The sequence below is a fragment of the Mobula birostris genome, chromosome 12 (assembly GCF_030028105.1).
Source record: "Mobula birostris isolate sMobBir1 chromosome 12, sMobBir1.hap1, whole genome shotgun sequence".
Lineage (NCBI taxonomy): Eukaryota > Metazoa > Chordata > Chondrichthyes > Myliobatiformes > Myliobatidae > Mobula > Mobula birostris.
Genome location: NC_092381.1, coordinates 55,301,221 through 55,313,822, shown reverse-complemented (window position 1 = coordinate 55,313,822; position 12,602 = coordinate 55,301,221). Strand labels below are relative to the sequence as shown.

Here is a 12,602-nt window from a genome sequence, read left to right as displayed (position 1 = left end):
TACTTCAGTTGTGAATGACTGGCCCCTTGTTTTGTATCCATCTTCCCTTGTTCATGACTGTCTCACGAGTGAAAGCATCTCAAAATCGACCTTTTAAGCCCCTTTAGAATCTTATGATTGAGTATCATACTCAACATTCTCTTAAACTCGAAGAAATATACTGTCTAACCTCTCTTGAAAGACCAACCCTCTTTTTCCAGGAATTAGACTGGTGAATTTCCTTTGAACTGTTTCCAAAGCTCCCATATCGTATTTTGGACCAAAACACTGCACAGTACCCCAGGTATGGCTTCACCAACACTCTGTACAACTATAACAACACCTCTTTAATTCTCACATTCCACAACCTTTGCAGTAACGGCCTAGATATCTCAGCCCAAAACATCTACGGTTTGCTCATTTTCATGGATGCTGCCTGACCTGTTGAGTTCCTTCAACATTTTTTGTGTGTGTTGCACTTGCCATCTTAACTACCTGTTGGACTTGCTTGTTAACTTTCTGCTTTGTAATTCATGGACTAGAACCCTGAGATCCCTCAGAATTTCACACACTTTAGTCTGTGTCCATTTAGATAATAACCCAGTGCAGAATTTGCTGGAGGAAGGGGAATAATAAAGAATAAATCTCTCTGCACCAGTAATAAAATGCCCCCACATTACTGTTACATTGTTTAAACTCCTCCTACTTGAGTATTTTTCATTGATTTTCATGATTTTCGCTGGTTTTTAATCTCACTTTCCCACATTTTCCTAACACCTCAATTTATACTCTAGGATAGGAATTCTAGGAATTCGGGAAAATGAGAGAACCACCTTCTGTGCCATAAACTGTGGTGACAAAATATGCCTTTATGGTTTTTAAGCAATTCTATCAGTTATCAAATTACACCTTCATTTGTCAGACTTCCATTCAAATTCAGCTCTGAATGACAATCAGTCCATTCTCTGTTTGGTGAGAAGAATAATTTTAAAAGAGTCAAGGAAACGCTCATAGTGATACAAAATTACTCATAATTTGCCATGGAATAAGAATCACCTACAGGGAGAACACAAGGATGCAGGTGTTAGTAATGAAAATGCCAAACCTACAAAGGGGAATAAGTCTTCCAAGGTTAATTGCAGGTAGAGTGTGACACAAACTTTGTGATGCCTAACCTGAACACTGTTCACATGGGCCACTAAAACGTGACATCGTTCTTTAGTGCAGAGCTAACTACTATAACATTAATACAACCAAATGATGAAGCCACTCACTTGATGGCTTAATACTCACAGCCTCTTGCACTCTGCTGCTGCTCAGGTTATCTGACTCAGCCTCCCCTTGGCCATCAGGTGCAGTTCCATCGGGGTGCAAGGCAGGTGACCTGGATGGGGTGTTCTGATGGCAGCATGAGGTGGGCGAGGTCTGATGGGGAGATGCTGCAGGTGTGCTCCGCTGAGAAGACGCCCCAGGTGTGTGGCGGTGTGGCGAGTCAGAAGGTGTGTGCTGATGTGGAGATGAAGTTGGAGCTGGGAGGGTAAAGATAAATTAAAATACAGAAGGTATTAAATGAAGATAAATAGTTCTTGTGCGGGACAATTTCAATGACTTAGCCTAATTGTGAAAACATTTCCCTAACTTTACACCCAAGAGGACAGAAAGATAAATTACCAGTGAACAAAATTGATTTTGTTAAAATAAATTCACTTAAAATTACAAAAAGTCACAAAACTCAATGCTCTGTTAATGATAATAACGAAAGATAAATAAAATATAATTCCACATTCCTTTCCTCTATGAACAAGCAATGAAGGGTAAGTTCTGATAAGTTGTGTGGGCACATGGCCAAGTGGTTAAGGCGTTCGTGAGTGATTTGAAGGTCGCTAGTTCGAGCCTCAGCTGTGGCAATGTGTTTGTGTCCTTGAGCAAGGCACTTAATCACACATTGCTCTAGTGTCTGTGCGAGGAGTGGTGCCCCACACAGACTTCCAATCTGTGCCTTGTAAGGCATGAAAATGTCCGATGCAGGCCTCTCATGGTCTGAGTCAACGATCCCCCCTCTGATAATGGATAAATTGCTGTTCCTAACCATCCACAAGTGTATGGAACAACAATTCGTCCATTACTATTGGATAATTGTACACTGTTCTACACACATTCTGAAATGACAGCAATAGATAAATTGCTGTTTCAAACAATCACGCTCCACAAGTCTGTTCCCTCACTCCATCTTGAACTCCGTAAGCTCTTGTTGAGCCAGAAATGGAGGGAGAAAACATAGGATATGTTTCCTCTTTTCTAGCTTGCAATCAAACTAGGCTTGCAACGTACTGTATTAATTTTATTACACTGTAGCGCTATGCAAATAAAACAATTTTATGACATATGTGAGTGACGATAAACCTGATTCTGATATGGGTCTCTATTGTAGACTGGGAGTGGGAAGGGGGCCAGAAGACAGGAATCATGGTTAAAAAAGGGGAAGGGAGAAGGGAGGGGGTGGGAAGCCATAGAGAGATATTCTGCAATGATCAATAAACCAATTGTTTGTGAGCTTGCCTGGTGTCTCACAGCTGGGTGTGTCTGCACCAAGGCCAGCCCCTGCCCCTAGCACTCCTTCCCTGCCACCTGTCCCACACCTCTCCCACAGTGCTCCACTCTCGCTATTCCCAACAACCTACCAGAATTACAAACTCACTCTCTGCTCCATGTTGACAAATACAGTATTGTGCAAAAGTCTTAGGCACCATAGCTATATATATGTGCCTAGACTTTTGCACAGTACTGTAGGTCATTCTGGTCCTGAATTCACATCAAAACCCATCTTTCCTGATTTGTCATGACAATATTTGGTGAAAGGTACTGTAAACGGGAATGTGAAATTGAGGTTACAGTCAGAATAACCATATTGAATGGAGGAAAAGGCTCAAAGGCCCACAAAGCCCAGTCCTACTCTGAATTCATACATTCATATTGAAGGGATTCATTGGATTAGCATTAGCAGAAAAGACAGTAGACTTGGAAATCTATGATATTCTGGAAGGCTATTTACTGGATGTTGTATTTTATTCTTTATTCTTCTCTTCCCTTCCATCAGGCAGGAGGTACGAAATATTGAAAACATACTTCACCAGGCTCCAGGACAGCCTCAGACCTGCTGTAATAAGACAATTGAACAGGCATCTTGCATGATAAAGCAAAAATCTTAATCTCACAATCTACCTTGTTGTGGTCCCTGCATCTTACTGTCTACCTGTTTTGCACTTTCTCTATAACAGTAACACTACATTCTAAATTCGTTAACACTTTTCCCTTTGTACTACCTCAATGTTCTTATGTTTTGAAATAATCTGTGTGGATGGCATGCAAAGCAAACTTCTTCAGTGCATACAAGAGACAATAATAAACCAAATATCAATTAATCATTCAATCCATCTTTCAAAATTTTGTAGTTTTAAGTTAACCTTCTTTCCTCTACAACCTGTTCACTTGAAAAAGTCCAGCAAGCAGTTCATCAGCCACCATTTCTTAATCTTGACATTGCTGATGTTCTACTTCATATAATCTGGCCTTTCCTGTGGACCCATGACTTACAAAACATATATTCTTCAGACATTAACAGATCTAACAAACAAGATCTTTTCAAGCAGATTGTGCCATGGAAATCTGATCCAGTAGCACTACTTTTCTTTGTGCTACCCAAATAAGTGACATGTTGCTGCTCATTGGGGATAGAAACATAGAAACAAATAGGTGCAGGAGTAGGCCATTCAGCCCTTCGAGCCTGCACCGCCATTCAGTATGATCATGGCTGATCATCCGACTCAGAACCCTGTACCTGCCTTCTCTCCATACCCCTGATCCCCTTAGCCACAAGAGCCATATTTAGCTCCCTCTTAAATATAGCCGATGAACTGGCCTCAACTGTTTCCTGCAGCAGAGAATTCCACAGGCTTACCACTCTCTGTCTGAAGAAGTTTTTCCTAACCTCCATCCTAAAAAGGCTTCCCCTTTATCCTCAAACTGTGACCCCTCGTTCTGGACTTCCCCAACATCAGGAAAAATATTCCTGCATCTAGCCTGTCCAATCCCTTTAGAATTTTATACGTTTCAATAAGATCCCCCCTCAATCTTCTAAATTCCAGCAAGTATAAGCCTAGTCGATCCAGTCTTTCATCATATGAAAGTCCTGCCATCCCAGGACTCAATCTGGTGAACTTTCTTTGTACTCTCTCTATGGCAAGAATGTCTTTCCTCAGATTAGGGGACCAAAACTGCACACAATACTCCAGGTGTGGTCTCACCAAGGCTTTGTACAACTGCAGTAGTACCCCCCTGCTCCTGTACGCGAATCCTCTTGCTATGAATGCCAGCATACCATTCGCCTTTTTCACCGCCTGCTGTACCTGCATGCCCACTTTCAATGACTGGTGTACAATGACACCCAGGTCTCGTTGCACCTCCCCTTTTCCTAATCGGCTGCCATTCAGATAATAAGCTGTTTTCCTGTTTTTGTCACCAAAGTGGATAACCTCACATTTATCCACATTAAATTGCATCTGCCATGGATTTGCCCACTCACCTAACCTATCCAAGTCACCCTGCATCCTCTTAGCGTCCTCCTCACAGCTAACACTGCCACCCAGCTTCGTGTCATCCGCAAACTTGGAGATGCTGCATTTAACTCCCTCGTCTAAGTCATTAATATATATTGTAAACAACTGGGGTCCCAGCACTGAGCCTTGCGGTACCCCACTACTCACTGCCTGCCATTCTGAAAAGGTCCCATTAATTCCCACTCTTTCTTTCCTGTCTGCCAACCAATTCTCTATCCACATCAATACCATACCCCCAATACTGTGTGCTTTAAGTTTGCACACTAATCTCCTGTGTGGGACCTTGTCAAAAGTCTTTTGAAAATCCAAATATACCACATCCACTGGTTCTCCCCTATCCACTCTACTAGTTATATCCTCAAAGAATTCTATGAGATTCGTCAGACATGATTTTCCTTTCACAAATCCATGCTGACTTTGTCCAATGATTTCACTGTTTTCCAAATGCGCTGTTATCACATCTTTGATAACTGACTCTAGCATTTTCCCCACCACCGATGTTAGGCTAACCGATCTATAATTCCCCGGTTTCTCTCTCCCTCCTTTTTTAAAAAGTGGGGTTATATTAGCCACCCTCCAATCCTCAGAAACTAATCTAGAATCTAAATAGTTTTGAAAAATTATAACTAATGCATCCACTATTTCTTGGGCTACTTCCTTAAGCACTCTGGGATGCAGACCATCTGGCCCTGGGGATTTATCTGCCTTTAATCCCCTCAATTTACCTAACACCACTTCCCTACTAACATCTATTTCCCTCAATTCCTCCATCTCACTAGACCCTCAGTCCCCTACTATTTCCGGAAGATTATTTATGTCCTCATTAGTGAAGACAGAACCAAAGTAATTATTCAATTGGTCTGCCATGTCCTTGTTCCCCATGATCAATTCACCTGTTTCTGACTGTAAGGGGTCTACATTTGTCTTAACCAATCTTTTTCTTTTCACATAGCTATAAAAGAAGTTGTGCAACTTGAACAATTGGTGTGTTGTTGAATTTCCTGATTTTGGTTCCAGATTCTCCATTAATCTGTCAGATAGATGTACAGACAAGGCACATGAGCTTGCAGATGCTGAACTGGAGAAACTCAGTGGGTGAGCAGCATCTGTGGAGGGAAAGGAATTGTCGATGATGCGGTTTGAAATCCTGCTTCAGGAGTCAGAGGAGCCAGATCATCTAAAGTGGAGCTGAAGAGTATGCAGAACCCCGTCTGCGTTTTTCAAACATGTATGTGTGTTTTGTGAAGTCAGGTGGGCCACTTGCACTGACACAGATTTTCAGCGTCTTCATGCCTACTTGCATGTGACTAAAGGGAGGCCTATCTCAGCAGAAATGAGGCCAGCATTGGGAACTTTGTTCATCTAGCGTTCCCTTTAAGGTAGTTCCATGCAGATGACTCCTTCTGACCACTCGAACAATATCAAAACATTCCACCAATAAATTTAGCATGAAAGATTCTTTATAAAGAGATATTTTACTTGGTTACATTGTAACAGAGAGAAACAAGGTGCCATTTAAAAAATTGTGTTCTGATACTCCAACACCGGACGTGTTAATGCATCTTAAAGCACATGCTCAGAAATGTAGAACGATCCAACCCATTTTGTATCCTGTTAATGTGTGCTCTCATTATAATGATCCTTCACACATTGATACAATTACCATTAAAAGCTGCTGAGTTATTTAAAGGGGCAACAATGGCAAGCTGAACAATAGTAATGTACAACTGCAACTATCTGGAATCATCATCAGTAGCTAATATGTATACAAGTTTGACCTTGTATAGCCACATTTGCCATTAAATCTAGAATTAGTTTGTGCTGCCTTTTAGAATGAACTTTCTGCTGATTTCTCCCTCAATGTGTATTGTTCAAGAAAGCTGATTTAGATTCCCAGGTGTCATATCGATTAAAAGCATTTCAAAGCATGATAGAAAACTAAAGGGAGATGGTTTTTCAGAGGTTTTGCCTTTGACTGAATAGTCAGCATTCAATGTTCAGTTTAATGACCTTAATGAAAATCTATGTGTGTGAGATCGGGGATCAGCACCAACATCCTTTGTAATTTCTACAAGCTCCATCAAGGTTCCAACACTGACAATTATGCTTTTCCCCACAGCTTGCAGCATTTTGACGGGCCCATTCTCTAGGGAACTTCCTGGTCTACACTACTCGTGTCCGTGCCTACCCTCCTGGTGCTTTCCATGCAATCCCAAGAGTGCTACACCCCATCTTTCACCTCTTCCTTTCCCATCATCCTGGGACACAAACACTTTTTCCAGGTGAAGCAGTGATTCACTTGTATTTCCTCCAATCTCAATGATCCAAAGCATGTACAGCATTCAGTGTTCATAATGAAGTTTCCCCTGCGATGGAGAAACTAAATACAGATTGAGAGATCCCTGTGTAGCATCTGTGCTCAGTCCACAGGTGTGACCCTCATCTTCCAGTTGCCTGCCACTTCAATTCACCATCCCATATCATTCTGAATTAATAATAGAAGCAACATGTTACACAAAGTAGCTGAATATGATCTTAGCTGCCTCAAAATGCCTTGTCTTGCCTGATTAGACAAATTTTCTTGGTCCCATCAACTTTCTTCAGCTACTCTGTTGCCTAGACCAACTTGTTTCTTTCCTGCTTCATACTGAGGAAGGGTGTCAGACTTGAAATAGTAAATATTTCTCTTCCCTGTTCTGATAATTTTTTTCAACATTTTCTGTATTTATATTGGGAGAAATGGGTTCAACTGTGTTTACATTCTCAGATGAAAGAAAAACAGGCATTTGGATTCAGCTCTACTTGGATATTGACAGAAATTACTGGAAAACAATGAGATTTGAAGAACCATGCTCATGTAAAGTGTGCTCGAGAGTGACAAAGACCTGTGAAACCATTCTCCAGTACCGTGGAGTGACAAGAATCTGAGAGTGACAGAGAACTGCAGAACCATTCATAGGATATGGGATTGGAGAGTGTTAGGAAGCTCTGCAACGTTTAAAGTGTAACGTGACAGGTCTGTGGAACCATTCTTCAGTGTGATATAGTGGAGAGTGACAGAGACCTGTGGATCCAAGCTCCAATACAAACTATAAGAATGAGAGACGATGTCTCAGTAGGATGTTACCGAGAGTGACAGAGATCTGTGGATCTTTGCCCCACAGACAGGCAAAATGTTAACAAGCCATTCTTCAAAACAATATGTTGGAGGGTGACACGGACTTACAGCACTAAGCAATGCAACAAGATTAGGGTGAATGATAGAAACACATTCTTCAGTGTCCCAACAAGGAAAGCAGTTCTTAGAAGTTCACGTACAGTTGAAAGAGAAGATAGTAAAATTTAAGGAACTTACGTGAATTGTTTGATGATGGTGTGGAGTTGGAAGTTGCTGGGGTAAGATTTAACTGAGAAATATCAAAGTCATCTGTATCGTCTATCTCCTGTGCCAAACCCACTTTGTTAAAGTAGCTTGAGAAGGCATCTGAGGTGCAAGAGAGAGAAGATTGCTCATTTTTTCTTGATGGAACTGTTGGGGGTTTGGCCATTTGGAAATCTTTAAACATCTCCTTGCTCATTTTCTGTTTGGACTTCTCCTCTTGATGGCTGGCTATTGTGGGCTGTCCAGCAGATAAGGCTGCTTTGAACATGGCAGTTTGTAGTGGCATTGGAGTTTGTGCCGACATGAAGACAGTTGGCTGAAATGGGCTTCCAACAGGGGCCCACTGCTGCTGTACAGCAAATAAAGTTGGCTGTCCCCATGCTGTCGGCTGGACTCCAGCTAACAAAGGATTGATGATGTTTTGGGCACCTGATTGCTGTGCCCAGACGGCAGGTGGTACAGCTCCCATTGTGACATACCCTGTCAAAACAATCATAAAAAGGAACGTTAAAGACAAGTCTTGGCTGACAATTTGCCCTTAATTGCTAGGGATATGTCATGTCAAATAAGGCAATCAGTAACAACCATATGTCTTAACGTCTTGGAATTGAATTGAATTGACTTTATTACTTATATCCTTCAAATACATGAGGAGTAAAAATCTTTATGTTACATCTCTGTCTAAATGTGCAATGTGCAATTTATAGTAATTTGTAATAAATAGTATGTACAACAGGACAGTCAGTATAACACAGAAATACGATTGTATCAGTGTGAATTAAGCAGTCTGATGCCCTGTTGGAAGAAACCTGTTGGTCCTGGCTTTTATGCTGCAGTACTGTTCCCCGGATGATAGCAGCTGGAACAATTTGTGGTTAAGGTGATTTGGGTCCCCAATGATCTTTCAGGCCCTTTTTACGCACCTGTCTCTGTAAATGTCCTGAATAGTGGGAAGCTCACATCTACAGATGTGCTGGGCTGTCCTGCAGTTGAGGGAAGTACAGTTCCCATACCAAGCAATGATGCAGCCAGTCAGGACCCCCTCAAATGTGCCCCTATGGAAAGTTCTTGGGATTTGGGGGCCCATACCAAACTACTTCAATTGTCTGAGGTGAAAGAGGTGCTGTCGTGCTTTTTTCACCACGCAGCCAGTATGTACAGACCACGTGAGATCGTTGGCGATGTGTACGCCGAGGAACTTAAAGCTGTTCACCCTCTCAACCCTAGATACATTGTCAATAGGGATCAGCCTGTCTCCATTCTTCCTGTAGTCCACAACCAGCTCCTTTGTTTTTGCAACATTGAGGGACAGGTTAGCACCAGCTATATAGCTTATATATAGCTTAGCACCAACTCTCTTTGTAGATAAGACATAAACTTTGAACGATCTTGTTTCAGAAGATGAAATGAGGAGGGATGAAGTCAGCATCCAGTTGATTGTATAAGGTCTCCAGAAGAAGTGATCTTAATGCACTGAACTTTTCATGAACCAGCAGGATTGTTAATTTCAATGGTGTTGACAGAGATGACACCACAGTCACAGGACAAGTTACCACAGGCGACGAATCCAAGTACTATCAGTACTGGGAAGTAAACAAGCTAAGTTAGCAACCCCATCCCCTCTATCTATTACCTCGGCCACTGCACAACACTGTAAATACTTAAAATCACTTTTTAGTTTGCTGTTTACATTGCAAATACATGTTGGTATTTATGTATTTACATATTGTACATTTTATTCTACTTCTGCATTACTAACTTTATTTTATATATTTATAATTGTTGAATATTGTTGCTTTTGTGGCATATAGCACCAATGCACCAGAGCAAATTCTTAATATATGTAAATATACAATACACGGTGAATAAAGTTGATCCTTGATCCTCTGTCTACTCTGGTTGGCATCCGTCTGTCTTGAAGTACAATGGGTGATGATGATCATCATGAGACTGGTGGAGGGTACGGAGATCTTGAGACGCCCAGTCATCAAGATCCCCCTCTCAGCTTCATCAGTGTATTGTAAAGGAAAGCTTATGAAGCAGTACATTTGGCACCAACTTGGCTGCAGGAGCTGCCAGAAGGATGTTAAATGATGCTCAGCTACCTTAGGGACTCCACTCTGGATTTGAAGCCTGGGTTACCGTAGCCTTTATCTCTCCTGAGGCTGACCACAAGGCAGTGGGGCTATTTACCCACAGCTGGGGATCAGGTTCATAGCACAAGGGTGTGTCCACACACCGGTGGGCCTGTGTGCTACGTCTGCTGGGCCAGACCTCCTCCCTGTCCTCTGAAAGGAGTTCAATTTCCATGTGTCACCAGCGAGGAGGCACTACATGAGGCTTGCGGTTGGAAAGGCTGTGTACTGGCAGGGAGAGACCTACGCACTCAGCTCTCCTTTTTGCAAGACTGCTAGCCAGCAGTGGAAGCGTTTTCCACTATATTACTGCACTAGATGAATCACAACAACCATTTTGTCTACTCTAAAGGCTGGTTTACCTGTGGGGACAGCAGCAGCACTGAATGGAACAGATCCAAACAAATCTGGTCTCCCTGGTGGCTGAGCACTTAGAACTCCTGAGGCAAATGCATCAGGACCAAGGGCATTAGCTGGTGATGCTGGGGTCTGGATGAGAGAGAAAAGATGTAGACTTAACAATATTGATAACCATATACAACACAAGTGACTCTCTACTTGCTGAGCACAATTTTTAAAATAAAAAAATCCAAGCTTTCAATATTCTTAGCTTTTCAATAGCATTAAGAGCTTTATGAATGATGCCTGTGGTTGCAGAGAGATTACAAAAGTCACCTTATCACTGTTAGATATTTTTTCCATATGCCTAGAATTAAGTCTAATAAAGTAAAAAAATACATTGTGGGATTTCAGGACTTAAATATTTCCATTCATTTCGTCTAAGTTGCTTTGAAGGTTCACAGCAATGACCTACTTACTGTCAGCTTTGCTGCTGCATCACATCAAATAAATGGAAATACCTGATATGTTCCCTTCATGTGCTATAGTAATATAAAAATGGCAACAGCATTTTAAAGCTGCAACAATGTATCCAATAGGCTTGAATAATACAATCAACCATCAATAATAAAGATTCTCAAAATCAAAATAAATGCTATCCTTAACGATAGAATTTAATAGCATTTTCTGTAAGTATTATCCCAGGCAGCAGTCAAATTTGACCGTCCCTGCTCTCATCTAAGCCTTTAAGATTGTGGTGGAAATATTTGAAATAGCATCAATAATCTGATGTAAATATTTACATAAAAGTTTAAAATGTGACCTTGGATATTGGTCCTTTTTTTTTTACCTTGACTAGTTCTCTGTGTAGTCAACAAACAAAGAGAACTTAACTGTTGCCATCAAAATTTCAGTGATATTGACAGACATTAAAAATGATGATACCTACCCCAGGAGATGTGATGTCCGGGGGAGTTGACATATCACCAAAGAGGTCCAGTTGATTAATAGTCTGTAAGGAAATACACCAGTAAGACTATAAAGGTATTTTATACACAACCAAGATTATTGTAAGCATTAAGCTGTATAACATCTTTTGTATAAACGCAGTAGTGGTTCAGTACCCCACAGAGATCAAAGACAATCTGATCATTTAAAGAGCACAGAATAATCTGATAGCAACAGAATTTGCAAAAACTACTTTACTTAGTCACTGTAGCTCCAGGGCATTCTAATCTTCTGATACATTAAAAGAGAAAGAAGGAAGATTTCTTTATCTGAGTGTTAATAGTTTGGGGTACCTTGCACAAGGTTGCCGCAGACGTGTTACTGATTGCAAAACTGATCTGGAATACCAGAAAATATTTTATGAACAACTCACCCCTTCAAGGTAGAAGGCCCAATCATGACTATACATTAAGAATGCAGGATGCTAAGAATTATGCGCCCTTTAAATTATTTCAGTAGCAAGAATGCTTCCTATTAATACATGTTTTGAGAAAGGACATCTTTCACATCAGCTGGCCAGCTCCAAGTGATCCTTCTCTCAGAAAACATTGATCTCATAATCCAGAGAACAACAGCTCAGTTTGAAATGAATTAGAAGTAGGAATATCAGCACCAGTGACTTTATAAGCTTAGTTAGTTCGCCTTGTGCTTTGGGAAGGAATCTTTCCATCTGTACCAGGTTGTGTGACTCCAAACTCACAGCAACATTGTTATCACTTAATTGTTCTCTAAACTGTCATGTTAGAGGCACAGCTGTGTAAAGCCCCTGTTCTATATTGGACGTCCATCACCATCTCAGAAATTGTTACTTTCCACAAGTAGTAGGGCTGATTATCACCACTACCCACTAACTCCACCACTACTTTATTGCTTCCTGTCAGTCACCGTAAGTACAGCATAATGTCACTTTAAGGACACAAAACCAATCTATGTATATAAGCTATCTTATGTATTTATATTTAACGTTTGTTTTATTATTGTTGTGTTCTTTATCTTTTGTGGGTTTTCTTGAGATCGAGAGTAACAATTATTTCATTCACGTTTACACTTGTGTACAGGAAATGACATTAAACAATCTGTATAGGGCAAACGTGAATGATAGCCTTGCTACTCCGCATCCTTGCGATGGATAGAATAAACTAA

General features: G+C 41.0%; 1 protein-coding gene across 1 annotated transcript in view; it reads right to left on the bottom strand.

The window, feature by feature from the left end:
- Nucleotides 1–12,602, bottom strand: part of dab1a (DAB adaptor protein 1a) — a 383,120-nt gene that overhangs the window by 55,515 nt on the left and 315,003 nt on the right. The window contains exons 10-13 of the mRNA XM_072274548.1: nucleotides 11,401–11,463; nucleotides 10,475–10,601; nucleotides 7,951–8,457; nucleotides 1,273–1,508 (exon numbers count right to left, since the gene is read on the bottom strand). Of these exons, the coding sequence (XP_072130649.1) occupies nucleotides 1,273–1,508; nucleotides 7,951–8,457; nucleotides 10,475–10,601; nucleotides 11,401–11,463 (933 nt within the window). The remainder of the gene's footprint in view (nucleotides 1–1,272; nucleotides 1,509–7,950; nucleotides 8,458–10,474; nucleotides 10,602–11,400; nucleotides 11,464–12,602) is intronic.